This window comes from Acanthopagrus latus, chromosome 4, assembly GCF_904848185.1.
Source record: "Acanthopagrus latus isolate v.2019 chromosome 4, fAcaLat1.1, whole genome shotgun sequence".
Lineage (NCBI taxonomy): Eukaryota > Metazoa > Chordata > Actinopteri > Spariformes > Sparidae > Acanthopagrus > Acanthopagrus latus.
The window spans coordinates 22,623,209-22,642,496 of record NC_051042.1 but is presented as its reverse complement, the minus strand read 5'-3'; the positions used below and the strand labels follow the sequence as shown (position 1 = coordinate 22,642,496).

The following is a 19,288-nucleotide window of genomic DNA, read 5'->3' as shown; positions in this document are numbered from 1 at the left end:
TCTTTTTTTCTTTTTGACAAAATTGGAATTGAAAACAAACTTTAACAAGTGTCCTTGTGGAATCCTCTGTAGGTTTAAAATGCTATAACTGATTTCAAGGGTCTATCATTATCAGACTAGTATTAGAATAGAATTAGAGGTTTATTCAAAGTGGAAACAAAGAAACAGGCAAAACCAGTATTGAATTGTGTTCTATGTGGTGCTTTAAGAAGGGTCTTAAAAAGTCTGGATGAATCTTAAAATCAGTCCATTCATGACACAGCCAGGATTTTGGGCAGGTGGGGGTCTGAATCCCCCGTGTACCCCTCACTCTCCAAGTCAGCCCTCTCTAATTAGAACCAGAGCTTCTTACAGGAAACAATCTTCCTGTCTGATGACATCATTGCTAAATCCATGGGGCGAGATGGGGGTGACCTCAGCCTGTGGATTTGCTCTGTGTTTCAACACCCAAACAAATCCCAAGAAAAGCACCTTGCGATGACTCGAGTGTCTGTAAAGAGGGTATAGTGTGAACAGCTGGGTGGAGTCATCAGCACACTTTAAAATTGCTGTCAACACTGTGCAAATATACTGTATGTATAGGAATAGATAGAGGAGAGAGTCATTGTTCCAGACATGTAAGATCAGTGCTGATGGACATTCTCATAGAAATATATGCATAGTGAAACATGAATAAGATCATGTTAATGGGTTTTGTGTCTCCTTTTATTACTCTTTATGTTGCTTTATTTGGGGGTGGGGATTGTGTTCGAAGTTGTGGAGCTACAGTCAGTATAATGTTTGTGTGGATTCATACAGAACTTTGGGCCACAACTTTAGCCCTGATCTAGTAACTCTCCACCAGTGGTAGCCCTGGCCGAAAGCATTATGTTTTCTGTTTGTCTGATATCTCAGGATCACCTTGAGACATTTTATATCCAATAGTTCAACTTCACTGTGATTTCATAATGTGCAAAAATATTTTCTGTCTTTTAGTGAACACCATACCTCGGGAAGAGTAACAGTAATAGTTTCAGCCTGTATTTGTTATTCACCTGCATTAAAAAAAAATAATGCAGCATTAGCTTTTAGCATTTCCTGTTTACAGTGCACATACATACATATAGCTTTCTTTTTTCTCCTGAATTCTAAGCCCAGGATTCATGAATATTTATTTGTTATAATGATGTCATTCACACCAAATCAAAAAAAATGTGTGACTCATGTCCGTGTGTTCAGATTTCAATGAGTTATGACTCTGGGAACGAGTATGATGAGTGGTAATTGGTCACTTAAGGTTTTAAAGTACCTTAACTGCCTCCATGAGCTGTGTGTCACAGCCACTTCTCCTGCTGTGACTGCCAACCAGTGGGCCAAACTATGATAACTTACTTACTGTTATGTTTTTTTGCTACACCGACATGCACCTGTCTCTTGCCTCACGCCCCCTTTCATCTCTCACAGATTGAAAACCTAGGTGCAACATCAAGTCTGTGACCTGTGTTATAATCAGTGAATCATTAAGTTAAATTAATTAAACCTCTCCACTATACTTGAAATGCATAGACATTCCTACTGTGTCTCCCGCAGAGTGTATATAAAGGAAATGGCTGGCAGACAGCGCTCTGACTCAGCCATCGCTGGAGTGATACGTGTGCACGATTTCCCAAATGAATGCCCATTTCTCCCCTGCTTTAATGTGTTTTCCTCTCAACAGCGTGCTGTGTGTCTGGACTTGTTTTAGACCCCTTCAAACACTTCTATCATTACCATTTTCCTTAAAGCATCGACTTGAAACGGCGCCAGATAGAAAGCGCTAACCGCATGTAGAGCCAGTGTATTGGACGAGTTTAAAAGAGTCCTAGAGAAGAAAGGGGGATAAATAATAACAGTACTAAAAGGAAAAGCATAATAAAGGCCTAGTTTTCTTAGGGAAGTGGAAGCTTTCATCTTTTTCTATAACAATAATGTTCTCAATGAGTCTCCAGGCCTGTGTTTAGTCCAGGAAGCTTCGAGTGGTAGACATGAAAGGCTTCACTCAGACTGCTCAGGCCAGGCTCTCACTGGAATATGGTATCTATCCTCTTCTACCTCTCCTTTCTTCTCCTCTGCTTTGCTCTCCCCTCCTCCCACATGATAAAGGTAATGGGGAGCTATGTGGCTCGCAGTGACTGCAAACCATGGTAAAATGGCTGTCGGTGTTTTGCCCCCAAGTGCCCCCCTCCACCCTCCCGTCTGAGGCCCCCAGGGTTTAGGAAATGGAGCATTATTTTCATGTTCCGACGTCACGAGCCTGCCCCCTTTGCAGCTGTTGCATGCTTTACAACTCTTGTGTTTACAGCCACTTCTCAGCTAAAGGTCTCACTCTGCCGGCACAGAAACTCTCATAGTTCACATTTCATAAATCCCCCCCCCCCCCCCACCTCATTATCTAGATTTGGATTCATGGATTTTTTTTTTTGTTATTATGTTTTGAGCCTTCACTTTCTCTCACTAATGACTCCTAATTGGTGTGTGAGCCATGTGTGGGAACAGGTAAAATGTGTTGCCAGATGGTTGTGTTCTCACAAAAGCCATATTTTTACCGCACTGCCTGTAGACTCATTTAATCATCACAAAAACAAAAAGATTAGACACTTGGGATTAAAATGTGTGGAAGAGAGCAGGCTCACTTATTTATGCTTGCTTTTTAATTACACATATTAATGAAATCCTGCTCGGAATGAAATGATTTTAGTTCCAGTTTGTCGGGGTTCTCTTGCAGAAAATCAGCTTTTTTTATGCCTGGAATTAAATATTTTTTTTCTCTCTCTCTCTTTCTAAATCCGCTCACACATTTGTTTTCCGTCCCTCCCACTTCCCTTTATCTTTTTTATACCCACCTCCCCGTCGCCTCCCTTCCCCCTCACCCTTTTCCTCTTTGCCTCAGCACTTAGAGGCTTAAGAGAGGGATGTATCACATGAGCCACTCCCATCTGACAGCCACCCCTTCCCACAGTGTGGAATGGTACGATCCTGCTTTGCATAAGTTTCCTCTGAGTGGGTCGTGTGTGGAGGCCAGTACTGGAAGAATTATTAGTCCCTTTTGAGCGGTTTGGATGTATGTGTAGAGAGAAGGCTAGTGTGCTCCTATAGTCTACCTTTATCTCTTAAACTGTTAGAGCTATAATGTATTGCGCTTACCCTGTCCCTGGAATGGGCAGTAACTCTTTAATGTATTACTACAACGGGAAATCGGTGAGTAGACTCTTTGGGAATGTGTGTGTATATTAGACAGAGAAGAGCTGTAAGAAATGTTTGTGTGTGTGGCAGTCGGTCTCAGCCTGCTGTCCATTTGTGTGTCCTTGGGTCCATCATTTTTTATACTTTATTCATTTCAAGATTGAAAATAATGTGTTCATGTGGGTGTGTGTGAATGCATGTGCCTGCAGCTCCTTGCTCTCATTTTCCATTACATCAGTTCAAGCTGTATGACAGTACAATTTAATAACATAATTCAAGTGTTTTAAACTTATTTCACAACACTTTTTTTATGATGCTTTGCACCCCAGCTGTGCAAAAACAAACAAAGTGTTCCTGGCGATGTGTGAAAAAAAGTTGTGCCATTTTAAAAACTTTTTCTCACACGCAGAATGAAACTGTGTGGTAAGGAAAAAATAACTATTTTGCAGCCTTGAATTTATTTTTACTGGCTGGTTGCTTCAGCTCTGAGACTGGGTTGAAATAATAACAAGTGGGAGTCTGGGAATGATTAAGGGAGAAAGGCTGCCTGTTGAGGTTAGACTTTCCTGTTTGCAGATTGAGCTCCAAGCACCAGTGTTGCTGTATTTCCATCTGTTTTTAATCACGTTGGCATTCTTGACACCACAGGGAGCCTAATGTGATTTCTGAACTTCTCTGTAACGACCTCTTTGATTTTTGTTAACTCTGAAAACGTTTTTCTGTGCGTGTTCTTATAAATACACAAATCATAGTCTGTGTGTGTGTGTTTGTGTGTGTGTGTGTGTGTGTGTGTGTGTGTGTGTGTGTGTGTGTGTGTGTGTGTGTGTGACTGAGGGCTGGACTTGATGGAGTTGAGTTTTTACAGTTATTGATCTAAAAGATGAGCTGTCGTGCTTGCATTGCAGAAAGTTTTTTGAGCGTGGTCCTTTGAAATTAATCCTGTTTTTATGGTGAATGTTACATTATCGTAAAAAACAATCCAGTGGGCTTGTGAATCTGCTCAAGGATGCAGTTTTGACAATGGCTGAATGAGCTCTGTGGTGCATGTCAGTAATCCTTAAGTAATCATCCTGTCATAAGCAAATTACACAGGCAGATTTCCACCTGTCATTGCCCGTGCTGTGTTTGCTATTACGTAAAGGGCATGTGAAGTAAAAAATAAATAGGTTAGCCTTTTTATGATATTGCATTGAAAAGGTCATCTCACTCAAACCCGTGTATTAACTTCCCTCACAGCATTTCCTCTTGGAAAATGCTGCCGCAAAAAAGCACTTTGATCTTTTTCATATTAAGTATTAACAGGCTTGTGTTACAGTTGGCGATGGGGAGAAAATTGATAGCATGTGGACAGAGCGGAGCAAACGTTATGATCAAAAGCCCTTGCAGAATAACCACTACCAACTTTTTTTTTTTTCTTAAAAGAAAAAAGAAAGACTGTGCTCATTCTTTGCATCAACTTGATCCACATTAATTTGTTATAATGCAGAGTTGCATAGCAGGCTCACCATCTGGAGCACTGGGAGAATTCACAGTGGGCCATTGGCTTGTGAGCTGGTGGCATGGAACCAATACAGATGGAGCAACTCACTGATCTTTCTTCCGTTGCCCATTAGTGAAAAAGAAAAAAAATCGAAGTGAAAGCCCTCCAATGATTATCAGATATTTTTTCCCCTTGTTTTGCTTTCCTGAAAGCTTCCACTCTACAAGTGGAATGTCATAAAATTAGATCTGAAATGGCAAAAACATGTTCTCTTCGAGGTGCCTGTTGTTGTTGTTTTGTTGTGCAACAGGTTCTACCGTGCTTCGCAGAGGTTAGCACTCTTAGCAAGAAAGCTAATCCTTACACATGTGTTGCACATGCACTGAAGCATGCATGCTTAGGTGCATGTGTAAGTTGGAGTGGGGGTGGTGTGGTATGTTTGTGTGTCGACCTAGCACATACTGTATGTAAGCGTTGCACATGTTGTGAAGAGTTAATGAGGTCACATTGATGCCAAAACCAAATTTTTATGTTATTAACGAGTGGAAGGTTTTATTCTGCAGTGGGGTTGCTCTATTTTTAGAGGACTTGACTCCCAGTAGGCTGCTCTGCTGTCAGAATGTGCACTTTGATAAAAGATGCTCCTGCTTCGCTGAAGAGCTGGATCTTCAATTATATGTTCCTGTTTTAAGACAGAACTAAGTTGTGTATCCAGGTGGATATTTATGTGTTTTCAATTTCTCAGTAAAATATTACAAGGTGTCAGATTGGATTGATGGCAGCTTTAGGATGATATGATTGATGTTTATTTTACACTTTTTGATTCTGTCTAAATGAAAGAGCATTTACTTGTTCCTTGTTGATACACTGAACAGGCTTGTTAACTTTTTGATAGAACCTAATTGAGAACACTCTGTCAGGCAATGATAGCATTTTAGCACAGTATACTTTTTTAATGAGAGAAGTGTTTTTCAAACTCAACCGAATAAGTGTGAAATTTTCCTGTCAAGCTCGCAGCACTGGCACCGTCTGCATTGTGCTTAAAACATCCATGATGTCACACTTAACTTCATCCATCAGCGCGTCGTGCCAGTGAAAGTTAGACTTTTGTGACAGTTTTATTGTCACAGTTTCATGCATGAAAATACTGAGCACTTTATTTTCCGGAAAGCATTGGCAGGTATCACGCACAAATGTTTAACAACGCCCCTCCGAGCAGGCTGAGCCGAGCTGTAGTTTTAGGAGGCATTGCGTCTGTCGTGCACACCAAGCCTTGTTAAGTGTGTCAGATTTGGAATTGAAACAAAATGCCCCGGAGGTTTTGTGGTTTGATTCCAAGTGATGACACACAGGACATGCCGTTAAGAGGATGTTTGAACTCTTTTCTTTGAGCTTATTGGCTATTAGCCCGATTCTTTTACTTAGTTTTATTTTTTTATTTTTCCCCTCCATGCCTGTTATTATGCTACATTCTTAGTGTAAGTTGACAGCTACTGTTTTAATATTTGATATTTTAAGTGGTGTGGCATGAAGTTCAAAGGCAGGTGCCACAGGCTTGGAGGCGAGGTGTGCATGATATATCCACTTCTCACACGAGTTGCTGTTGAAAGTCACAGAACCTAAAACCTATAATTCAAATACAGTATCTTCTGTCTGAGGCAGGGTGTTATTCTGCAGCACTTCCAATTGTTTCTACATCACTCTCTTCAATCATAAGTCCACACGGGGTATTTTTCACTTATCAGGAGGCAGAGTTATTACCTCATTGTATGCCTTGCTGTAAATTATTGTTCATTATATAAATGGCTGTCAAGTCATAGTTGAGGAGGAAAGACATACATAACAGAGCATAAATAAAAGTGGTAAATAAAAGCTAAGTAAAATGAACTTTTCCATTGACTTTTACAGTAGATTTTATCGATATTTTTATGCTAGTGAGCCTCAGTTCATGTGAACACTGGTGAAATATAAGGAACAGACGGGAGTTTATTTTTTGATAAAAGGTTCCTCACTGATGCTCAAACAACTGGTGTAGGTCTGTGTTGGTGTGCTGATCCGTGTGAGTGACGGCTTTTAATTAATAGCCTTGTAAAAGGAAACCCAGGCGGGCCCTCTCTTCCATAGGCTGGCGGAATGAGGCACCCAGTGTTTGGGATGGTTTATTAATGCTTTGACTGGTTAGCCCAGGGTAAAAAGGACAATTAGCATTATCCGCTGCCATATGCTGCCCATTGACCGTGGGCAAAAGACAAAAGGCCTGGGCTAACCTGAGATCTCCATGGAACTACTATCAAACCCCCGGTCACATGTGTAAGCCAGAGGACCCATGAGAGCCCCACCCCTCCGAGAGCACTTTAATTACACACCCAGACAACAACACGCTGGAGTTCAGCTCACTCAGCAAAGGAGCCCTGAGTCTCGCTGTGTCGATACTACTTTCACGTGTGTCCTGTGTGTCCTGTGTGTGTGTGTGTGAGTGGGTGATTTAATTTATATACTGTTGTTGCGTGGAATATTTCCCACCCGCACTGTGTCATAAAACAACTCAAAACAACCTTCATCAGCAGACATCAGAATCCAATCTCCATGTAATGTGTGGCAGAGGGATTTATCTGACAGAGTGTGGCACACACAGGTTGAAAATGTGCAGGTGGAATCTAGCTGGCGGGTCTGGCTCTGATTAGTGTTACACGATTGGTGGGGTCATCCAGCCCCTTCCGTGGGAGGGAGAATTTGCTCAAACCTTCTCTCCCTTCTTCCCTCCCTCTTCTTCCTCCCTCCTTCCATCTGGAGTGGATGAAGTCAGAGACCACATCACTGGTTTTTGGCCTCTAGTCTCTTTGATCCTCCCGCCCTAGCTTGGCACACACACAGCTGTACAACAGCATGCCCATTGTACCTCTCCTTTCACTGCTACCACCACCAGCTTCCAGGTACAAATCTAAAGATGCAAAGCAAGCTGTTTTTGTACCACTTATTTGATTTCTGCCTCTCTGGGAATGCTGTAATTTGCCAGGCATTTAGTCTATGCATGTAAGCGGGTATCATTATACTTCCATTAGAGGTTGAGTTGATCTGAAATGCAAATACCTCTGATAATCCACTCCTCTCCTCATGAGCTTGATTGCTTGCTTGTCATTAAAGTGTGTGTGCATTTGTGGTTTTAGGGCCATATCTACCAGACATGTGTTTTTACTTGTGTGTGCGTGAGCTCACATACTTTTATATGCATACATTCTTAAGCATGATTGTACTCTGCCTTCATGTTGAAAGTGTTTATTTACTGACAGTTTTGATAGGTTTCATCATCAGCTGGATAGACGCCACCATTCCTCGTCTCTTAATGACATTTATGTTCTTGCTGCAGGTGTATGCACCATCTCCCAACTCAGAAGACTTCAACAGAGATTCACCGTCTTACTCTTCTCCTAAACCCTCCAGCAGTATGTTTGCAAGCACTTTCTTTGGTAAGTTCAGAAGCAAGTTCACATGTTTACACTGCACTACAGCCAGAGGCAGCAGTTTAACAAAGCTTAACATTGTCATTATTCTTAATGCCCTCGTCCAACCAAGGTCTCTTATTTATACTCTGATCCATCTACAAATTCAAGAATGGCTGCGCTTTGTCAGTAAGGCTCTGTCCATCTTGAACAGCGTCTCCAAAATCGTTTTCTTACCAGTTGTTTTACTGAATATCTGTATGCTTTATATTTTGCTGTGTCTGTATCGTGTGCTGCATTTATTCTTTACTTTGTTCAAAAAGGTGATGTATAGATAAAATCCTATATGATTAGTTATTCTTACATGACAGGCTTTGATTTGATATTTTTATATTGTAGAGTTGTTATCTGTGAATTATTGATGAGCTAAACATCAGTAATGTGCGTATTTTGAATAGTCATCATTTTGGCATTTCTGGCAGTTATCATGATGACAAAAGAAAGGCAGGAATATTGTATCACACTACTTTCAATACTAATATTTTGATGTACCAAGAAGGTTTTGCTTTGTATTAGTGATGCTGTTCAGTATTTGTTTAAATTTGATTTATTCCCAGACCTAGACAGAAATACAGACTTCTTTGTTGGCGTTGGCTTTGTGTTATCTCAGCTATGCTCAGGACAAGGATCATGTTTCAGTCCCAAGAGCAAAAAAACAAGAAGTGCTCCTTAGATGACCCAAGTTTTAATAGGGTTAGAGGTTAGCAGCCGCCTGGCACTGTCTCAGTGCATGTTGTATATGATAATAAGCATACAATTCTTCTTCTTCTTTTTTTTTTTTTAAATTTAGACGGTACCCACAGTTCTTCTGACCCTTGGAACTCGTCCAATGGGATCAGTCAGCCCGGCTATGGGGGGATGCTCGGAGGATCTTCATCTCACATGCCACAGTCAGGAAACTACAACAACCTGCACTCACACGACCGTTTGGTAAGAATTGATACCTCGGCTTATGAATAGCTGATAAATGATTGTTAGTAACTCTTTCTTGCTTGACACTTGTATAAGAGATACATCATGGATTGAGAAGCAGATGCAGCACCTAAACTCTTTGTCAGCCCACCACCCGCTCAGTACATGCAGAGGGTTTCTTAAGTTGTTGTCTGATTATTATCAGTGAAGACTCTGCTGACCCTCTTTGTGTCAGTTTTTGATCTGGTCTTGTCCGGCTGCCTGGCTGCCTTCAGCTGGCCGGGCATCACAGGGAGCCTGCAGATGCTGCCTGCCTCCCCACCCCCCACACAGTTACTTTTGCTTCACCACAGCCTGGGAGACGTCAAAGAAGAATATAGAATTCAGAGCATAAATCAGCTCCTTCTTTCTCACGCAGACTGAAAATAGAGCGTTTCTGTTTTTCATCTTCCAGAATTACCCTGCACACTCAGTCTCTCCAGACATCAACGCCAGTCTTCCTCCCATGTCCAGCTTCCACCGAAGCAACACCAGCACTTCACCATTTGTCACCGGAGCGCACACCCCATCCGCCAGCACAGCTGACGGGGTCATGGGTACGTTCTTGTGTTAACAGTTTAGTTACCTGCTCAGAATGACTAATTCAGTGCCCCCTGATGTAATCATTGTGAAACATCCACTCTGTAAGAAGTAGTGGGTAAGGCAGTCAGACAGCTGCATTGTGCACAGTGACCACGCTTCATTTGTCTGAGTTTGCTGTTACAAAGACTCCCTCTGTGTTTTCTTAGCTGCTGCAAATCGGGGGAACGCCACTGGAAGCTCACAGACTGGGGATGCACTGGGCAAGGCTTTAGCATCGGTGAGTTAGAGCCCCACATTTAATTACGACTCCTGTTTATTTATCATGCAGCCCTGAGGAAAGTGAGGTAAGGATTTGGATTAAAAAACACAGTTGCCATCTATTATTTCAACAAGCACATTTTCCCTGTGCACATATCCTGGTTTTGATGTTATACACACATGAAACAATGGACAAACCTGGTTATTCATATCCCAGTTTATATGATTCTAACACTACAAGTTTCTTCAAACCTGGATGAAGTGTTTACAAGCCACAATATCCAGCTAGCATTGCCAGCGTTTTTAATATAGGATATGGTGTTCACATGCAGATCACAGAACCAGAATACTCCAAAAACCACAATATGCATGTAAATGTACTCATAATCTGACACAGAAGTCTCTACATGTCCTCTCAAGTCTGACCTCGTCTCTTGGTGTGAGACTCCAAGGCTAACTAAAATATTTTTTGATTTCATGCAAAATAAAATAATGGTTCATTTCTGTCTCTAAAGAAGGTGACCTCAGTAATCATGCAGGGAATTAAGTGCTATTCTGACTGCTGATTAAAAAAGCCCAGAGGACATGTTTGTAGTTGTTTTTTGGCCTAAGCCAGGATAATTGTGGGCTTAAACTAAGAGTATTCAAGAAAGAGAATTGTACATTGAAAATACTCCTAAAGCCAGTGGATTACAACCCACACTAGATATCTGTGACATCCTGTAATATATCATAGTAAGTGTTGAATGTGCTGCAGCTCACAGAGGTTCATAATGTAGAGTCTCACAGTTCTTTACACATCAATTGATAAATACACTTTTGGTCACTTAAAACAGGAATTTGAGGAACATTCAACTGGTTTAAGATTTAACCTTTAACACCATGTGATGAGGACATACACTATGAAGAGCTGAAACCCAGGGAGTAACTCTTGAACTGAACAAAGTGACAGTGTCTTGAATTGACATAACCTTGAACCTGATGGACATTTACTTATTTCATGCCAGTGGTCCATTCACAGGTCCTCAAGCTGTCTAATTGCAAATACCCCAGCATTTCTGTATTTCCAAACACCAGATTAAACATTTTATTAGAATTCTGATTTTTGAAAAGCTGCTTTTGATTTTTTAAAGTTTGAAACTAATAATATTTTAACCAAAATCTCTTAAGATAATGTTAAACATGTTGTGTAGACATATTGGTGTTTAAATTGTGTTCAGTTTTAATTTCGCAACCTAGAGCACCAGCTGTAGGTTCAGGAGGAATATATTCTTCCAGCGTAAAAGACAAAATATGAGAGTTAAGGGATGGTAATAACAAATTAAGTCCTTTATATTTGCAGACTCAATTCTATTAGCATGACAAAGCTGCAGTGAAATGGACACGGTTGGACTGGGGTGGGGGTGGGTGGATGGAGCAGGGGGCACAGGGGAGTTTATAACTGCTGTGGCTCAACTCCACGGGCCGCCCTTTGTAGAGCTTTTGTTCTCCGCCCTTTTAAATTGGCCGTGCTTATTGGCCCCATGCCGCCTGCGGGAGCGTAACTGATGATGAGGCGGAGCTTCATTTATTCCAGTAAAATGAGCCGTGTTTCACTTTGAAAGCAGCATTAGTAGCCAGTAAGTGAAAAGAATAGAAAGTCATATATTGTCGGGTCAGAAGTCACGGTTATAAACAGCCTTTGCTTTGAGAAACTAAGAGACATTTGGAAAAAAGAGTCTCGAGTCTTGTTGGTCTCTAACACAGTGGTGGTCACATTATTAATCCTCCTTAGTTGTTGACAGAATTGTTTATCAGAGAGTGAAAATGCTGATCTGAGCAAGACACGGTGTAGAAAAGCATAAAATCCATCCCTCCCTTTATAGACAACGGTCAGTCCCTCCTCCTCCACACTCTGTGACACACTTCAGTGAAACCTCTATCCTGAATCCTGATACTCCAAGTTGATTGAAAAACTAAAGCCCAGAGATCAAGATTGAATAAGGAGATTATTAATAATGAGTGCGTTCTATCATCCCTACAGAAGTCAAATGGTTTCCGGCAAGCTCAATTTGATCTCAACTTGGAGGAGAATTCTCTGTGGATCTGCTGTTTTTTTCTCTGCTAATTAGTCAGGATCCAGCAGTAATACCCTGCGTTCTCTGAGACATGTTCCATTATGGCACAATATCCTCTTATTACAGAGAGAGAGAAAAAAAAACGCTATGTGTTTGTGCTTTAATCCAGCATTTGTTTAGACAAATGAAATCCCTGTGGAAGTTCTGAAGAGGTAATCTCCTCATTCCCTTGTGATTGACATGTCATCCTAAAACTCAGTGACCTCAGTGTAACCCAGCACAGTATAGCTGCTGTGAATTGTCTGCTGTTGTCGAAAAATAAAACTTAAAGCGTTCCCCCATGCAGAAAACCAAGGTGTTTGTCCTAGTTGTCATCTTCAGAGAGTTTGGAAACATGCAAAAATAAACAGCAGCAGTTGAATCATACTCGACTCTGATATATGGTTCACAAAATAAAATCTGGTGCAGGCTGAAATACAGCCCCTGAGATTTACTGTTGTTGGCTTAACGGGGTTTCCAGGTTGGGCGTATGCACTTTTTAAAGCCACAGAGGAATAATAACTGGAGTCACTCGTACAGGCAAAAACAAACCTTTCCCCTGGTAAAGTTTAACAAGTGACTTATTAGGATATGAGTCATTTTATTTATTAACAGAAAACTCTCACTTTTCATCATCATCATCTTCAGACCATGACCTTAATTTAACCTGTTACTCTTATGCTTGCTTATACAATCATTAAAATAAGTCCATTTTAGGATATATTAATCTTTTTCCTGTTGTGTAAATGTGATAATTTGCTATGACGCACTACACAAGACATAACTGAGAGTATTTGTGATGTATCTGTGCTGTCTGTGTGACCAACCATATATCGACGGGGCTCTTATAAACAAAAACGAGAACTGATAAACTGATAACTTTTTGTAAGTACAATTGGACAAACCCATTAAACAAAGCCAACGATTGAGAACATTTCATTTGCCAAGAGAAATGTGTCAAAATCTGTTCTAATTTGTACTACATCTGTAACAATGCTGGTGTTAAATGTAAAAAAAATACCTTTTAAATTCCCCAATTCAGACAGATTGATTCAAAGAATTGCAGTGCTCTTGGTGTAATTCTGAGCTATAGAAACTGAACAGCAAGTCATCAAAGTGAAACTCATTCATGGTTCATTTTGCTAAAGCCGTGCTCTGATGACTAACAGCTCATATGTATCCACTGAGCAGTTTTATGACATCCCTGGCAGTAAAACCACTATAATTGATGATACATGTTTGGCTTGAAGATGGTGACAGCTGGAGAAAATATTAAGAAACAGCGACCAGTGGTGTAAATTTTATTTTCATTTAGCACTGCTGATGGTACATTAATGGCAATTCTTTATTTTCCCTCCTCCTTTCCTCAGATTTACTCACCGGACCACACTAGCAGTAGTTTTCCATCCAACCCGTCGACACCTGTGGGTTCCCCTTCACCTCTGACAGCCACAGCAGGCGCTGCCTCAGCAGGTACCGTGGTGACTGCTGCCGGCACCCCGTCTGGAAGGCCAGGTAGAGCACCACCGTTGGATTTTAATCTCATACGCACTTCCTCTACCCCTACACCAGTCATTAACTGTAGAATATAACATGAACTTCACTGAAACTGCTTTATTAAGAGCCTGTGACAGACACATGTCAGATTGTGTTGAAAATAGGCCTTGACCTCGAATAGCCAAGCTAATTAAGAGGCTTTCATGAATATGACTTTAATTAATCAAATTACCTTTTCTTGTAGTGCATTATATGGATTAATTAAAGCCTAAGCAGAGAGAAGTGTAGAGTTTCTTTAAAAAACTCAATTTAATACCCTTTTTAGTCAGGAAGGAGCTCTAATCTTTCTCTACGTGTTCTCCATACTTTATCTATGCCAGGACTCTTAATGCCATTTTAACATTAATCCATTCTAAAGGAAAGCTCCATTTAGTCTGGGTTAAGACTGCACAGTCTTGGAAACAGCTATGACAAGAATTTGAAATGGTCCAAAACAATTACCATGTAGAACAAACAAAAAAGTGAAGAGAAGAGACGCTTTGTTTGAGCTTTAGCTGCTAGCTGTTTTCTATCTGCGGTCTATGAGCAAATAAAGTGCATTAAATAAAGTTAATTCTGACACTAACAATATGCCCGCTCCTTAAAACTGAACATAACTTGCTGGTCTAGCATCTACAACCAACTCTTTATCATGGGCTTTATTTTCTGTCAGAGCTGCTCCACTCCTGGTGACATCATTCACCAGTTTGGCTCTCAGCTTTTTAGGAGATTCTTTATTCAAGTTCATAAATTGATGATCGAGCTGACAAGTCCTTTCAGGATAGGTATTTTTTAAGTGATGGAGATGACATTTTTAATGACAAGGCCCTGGAATGATAGCATGGAGGAAAAAGACTGGCTTTTCGGATTTGAAATTCTTCTAATGAAAATGTTTTAAGTGGGTCTTGAAAAACATTTTTGAAAAGTTTTTATGTTTTTGTAGTGTTTTTGCAGTTATCCAAGTTTTTTTATGGCTTATAATAGTGGCTCATGGCACTCGCCCTACTTTCTAATAAGACACAGTTTTGGGGGGTAAATTTGTTGTTACATAATCCTTTTTTTTTTTTTTCAAACAAGTGCTTGGCTGTTTGTGATTTTATGTTAGCTTGATTATATATATATAGATATATATATGTATATATACATATCTATCTATCTATCTATCTATCTATCTATCTATCTATCTATCTATCTATCTATCTATCTATCTATATCTATATATATCTATATATATATATATTTTTTTTTTAAATTATTTATTTATTTATTTATTTATTTTTTAAATCATGCAACAAACGCATCCAATCCTCTTTGAATTACTCTAGGTATTTTAAGGTCCAGTGAAAAAAAACTGTATAAGAAGAATATAGGTTATCAGACGTGTTGACAGACGTGAGGGAGAGTCATGGAAAGCGAATGAGGGTGGGCAGCAAGGGAAAGCCCAGTGTGTTGTTTTAGTGGGTAGTTGTGTCATGTGTGGTAATGGAGTGGCGACAGCTGTCTCTACGTATGCCCCCCTCATCCTCAGCTGTTGCCCTGCCCCATGGACAGCTGTTCCCCCCAACACACACACGCAGACGAGGCTGCAAAAGGCCTCGTTTATCTGCCAGTGGGCGAAGGAGGGTAGCTGTGACTCAGCTGATGAGGAGGGTTATGACAGCCTCACATAGGGAGATCCCCCCTATTGACCTATTTACAGTACAGCATGCCACACCTGGCAGAATTACAATGTAATTTATAGTCGAGTAAGTCATGTGTTCAGAGATCAACTTGTTTTGAGCTAGAATGATAGAAAACATATTAATGGGATTCATATAAGCAATAAAAACAAACTGTGAAACATCTGGGATCGTAGGAAATGGATGTCGTTTCACTAATTATTCACCCTTATTATGCTTCTGGGGTTAGAAAAAGAGCGATACTTTGAAATTGGCACAAAATTTGGCTCGCTGTTGAAGATCCATTCATCACTGGGATTACACCGATATACAGCAACATTACTCAAGAACGGTCTGTTCAATTAGCCCTCTCTGGTGCACGTGGGGACCAGAGCCCCAGGCTAATTTTTCATTCGCCGCCAGCCAGCAGAGTCTGTGTAGAGTTCCTGTCTCACTCACCTGGGAGAAAGCTGAGGCACAACAGAGCCCTTTTCATTTCCTCTTCCAAAGTCACTTTTAATAGTCTGTTAATTAAAGTCAGATTTTTTTTCCGAGGCTGTGAGTGTAAAGAGACATGAAAACTTGAGTATAGAAGACCACGGAGGTTTAATGAGACATTTAAATGGAATGAATTGATGGAAAGGAAACTTATTTTGAACCGTTTCCTGAGCTTAAGGGAGGGGTTATTTTTCTTTGTCAGAAATATATATGAGGCGCTTACTCTCTTTTTCTGTCAGCTGTTTATTTTGTTTGACCACATCAGCCTTGATTTGTAGAAACACTGAACAATTAGAAGTTTAAATATGTCATCAGTCTGCTCACAGAGAAGCATCATAGCTTTTGATTTTTTCTTGAAATTTATGAACAATAAAAGGCCTCTCTGTCATCGCTCTTTCCCCTCATCCTGCTCTGCATTTTTCATCGCCTAGCTATAAGAAGATTTGAAGACGAGTGCCCAAAATGAGTTTGTAGACACACTCTAAATTGTAAATGACAGATAATCAAAACAAAGTCTCAAACTGTAAAGTGAGCTCCAGTGTGGACTCCATTCACAAGGGTGTAGGCTGAGTTTGGCACCCTTCCATCATAATAGACACCAGAAGAGCACTGGGAGCCCTGAGCTGGAAAGATATCCTATCCTGTAAATAACCTGCAAAAGTTCATTATTGTCAAAGTCCATTATGGTTATTTGATTGTATAACGCATCGCCTCCTGTTGCACATGGCAGGCAGGCAGGCAGGTTAACTGAATGAATCGTGCTCCAGAAAAAGAGAAAGGAAAAAAATGTTGTGCTTGAACTGGGAATGTGATGAGCAGATGTGGATTCCTTTTTTTCTTTTGCACTAATTTACACCAGATCAAATCAGTTTGATTTGCTTTCCTGTACTTGCCTGTGGATGAACTTTGTTGGCTCGACTAAATGTAAAAATTCACTGTGAAGTTACTCCAGCCAAAGGTAAACGCTAATCTCTTTTGCAGATTGTCTTCAATTTCTCCAAATTTAGATTGTATGATTTTTCATTTGGAAAGAAAAGAAGAAAAATGTCATAGTAAATGCGTTGGACATGTAAGTACAAATGAAACGATGGTACCAGATGCGATAAAATAAACTGTGTTCACCAGTCAGAAAGGTGTTTCACTGACAAAAGACAGAGTACTCTGCAACACCAGCAAATGTAGAGAGAGTATGAACTTGATTGAACCCAGATGCTTCATCATCAAAACCTCTGATGAAGCCAAAACACTGTTTATTGCATTTTTTAACACTCTGATGTGTTTCTAGACTCTTAAAAGTCTCCAGGAAAGAGGACTCGCACAGTGATCATATTGTTTTTCAGCCACTCATCTTTATCATCATTAATGTGCAGACGCCGCCTACATCTCATGGTAAAAGTGGGCTTTAGACAAACCGCCTGCTGGCTCATGTGTCCGGATGCAGTCCAGCCATCAGGAAGTGATGCAGTTGAGCCCTAAAAGATAAAAATATCCCAAATGGAACAACAAGAAACCAGAAAATCAGGATGTCGGTGTGTTTTGACTGCATGTTATTGTGTGTTTCACTTAGCCTTTATGTTTGAGTACCCAGCGGAGCAGGACACAGGAAACTGAATCATCGCTGACCTCCGCTACATCTCTCTTTGTTTCATCAGGTACCAACCAGTGGCCCCGTGCTGGTGGACAGACTCCCTCCTCTCCAAATTATGAGAACTCCCTTCACTCACTGGTAAGCTCCCTGTCAGCATCACTTCAGATAAGTTCCGCAAGAAGCACTGAGCCAATATAACACAGAGATTCTTGTCTGACAATTAATATGCTGTTGAAGGTGGGGGTAGAGGAATAACCAAACTGAACAATACCTGTCCCTTGAGGCTTGCCATCTGTCCTCTACTCCGTGGGCCCGGACGGGGATGGCAGTTGGGGGGTGGGTTTAGTAAAGGGGCTGGTGTTGGGGTGGCAGCTGCTTGCTGAACCACTTCTCAGGATTCCTTTGCTGCCATGCGACCAGAGCTTCAGATCAGCTTTCACCCAGCCTACTACCTGATGCATATGTCATGCATTTCAATCATGAAGGTGTCATGCAGGTCAAAATATTGAATTATAGAGCACTTATTATAATTGAAGTACAAACAGCTTTTCATGATAAATATAAATTCAGGATTATATTTAAATTTAAATTTAGATTTGGCATTATCATAAGACCTCCCCAAACATATAGAGAAAACAGGGTAAAAAATGTATTTAAACATGTTTTTAAGCATTTCTCTTGGTATTATTGTACATCTAAGTCATGAGCTCACAGATGTTTCGCCAGAGTGATCGCTTCTTACTGTCATGCATGCCAAACATCAATTGAAATCTGTAAAGGCGTTATAAAGAAATAAGATAAATACACGAGAAATGTATTGTTTAAAATTGCTCCACGTTTGGACCATAGTCACTCCAGCTGCAGTCTTGTCACGCAGTTCCATTCAGCCAGCCAGCTGCATGTGAGGACGATATTGAACATCACCTCCTAGATGTTTCCTCCCACTCTGCCTCCAGCATTGTTTTGTCTCTTCATGGCTGCCAAAGATAAGCGAGAAGCTAACAATGAAAGTGAATGATATCAGATAACCTCAAATTAGCTGCTGATAAATGTAATGTGAATTTGATTGATGATGTACAACAGAAATTCAGCGCTACAGTATGTTGTTTGATATATTTATATATAAAATTTTACTTGTTACAGTCATCAAAACTTGTTTATTTGACTTTTGACTGTGGCTAATAACATAAATTTCTTTCTTTCCTCTTTTTCACTTTCTGTTACATGAAGAATGTCCTGAGCATTGCTTGTTGCAAGAGGTCCTTTTGATTAACTGTTAACTTATTATTTTATAAGACAGCATTTCCTAGCTGGTGGAAAAAACGACTTTTGGGTGCATGCAGCCATAATACAACATATTTTCCCAAACTAAACAGAAAACATTGATCCGTATAAAATCTTTATGCCCAAGAACTCCACACTTCTTTTTTAATGAATAAAATATTCCACCGGCAGACAGCGAAGAAGAGTTCAGAGAATGGCAAGTTATCATGTTTTGTTTGAGAGTGTGTTGAAATAAAAATCGTGGATCACAGTTCCCTGGTAGTTGAGTCAGAAAATACATGTGATTTTGGGAAAACCCCATTAGTTCTGGAGAACAGTGATTAACAACTATCTAAACACGCAAGCGGACAATTAGATTACAGTCAAAATTACTAATCTTGCAAGTGACTTTGGTTAGTGAGCCATGGACGGAATTATTTTTCAGGCCAAGACTTGTCTGTTTTAAGTCCTGTAAAATGGGCTGTGATAATCCACATTACTGTAAAGTGACCGGTTGCATTTAGGTAAAGCCAAAGGCACGGCTGCATAATGAATATAACAATACACAGTAATGTTTATAATTGCATTTCTCAAGGGTGATATCAGTCAAAAGAGAAAGCAGTAATTATATTTATATTTATACCAAAACACTAGACTTGGGAATCACCAACACAGGTACATTTTTGTGCATTGTATGAAATATGATGTGGATGATG

At 40.3% G+C, this 19,288-nt stretch overlaps 1 protein-coding gene across 12 annotated transcripts in view; it reads left to right on the top strand.

Moving 5' to 3' along the window:
- Positions 1-19,288, top strand: part of tcf12 (transcription factor 12) — an 80,998-nt gene that overhangs the window by 52,483 nt on the left and 9,227 nt on the right. For 10 of the 12 annotated variants that reach the window (XM_037094434.1, XM_037094436.1, XM_037094437.1 and 7 more), the window contains exons 9-14: positions 8,049-8,148; positions 8,972-9,111; positions 9,548-9,689; positions 9,882-9,952; positions 13,400-13,544; positions 17,374-17,447. In XM_037094434.1, coding sequence (XP_036950329.1) covers positions 8,049-8,148; positions 8,972-9,111; positions 9,548-9,689; positions 9,882-9,952; positions 13,400-13,544; positions 17,374-17,447 — 672 coding nt within the window. Of the gene's footprint in view, positions 1-3,025; positions 3,217-8,048; positions 8,149-8,971; positions 9,112-9,547; positions 9,690-9,881; positions 9,953-13,399; positions 13,545-17,373; positions 17,448-19,288 lie in introns of those variants that run through there. The other 2 variants (XM_037094443.1, XM_037094442.1) reach the window with 1 other exon arrangement.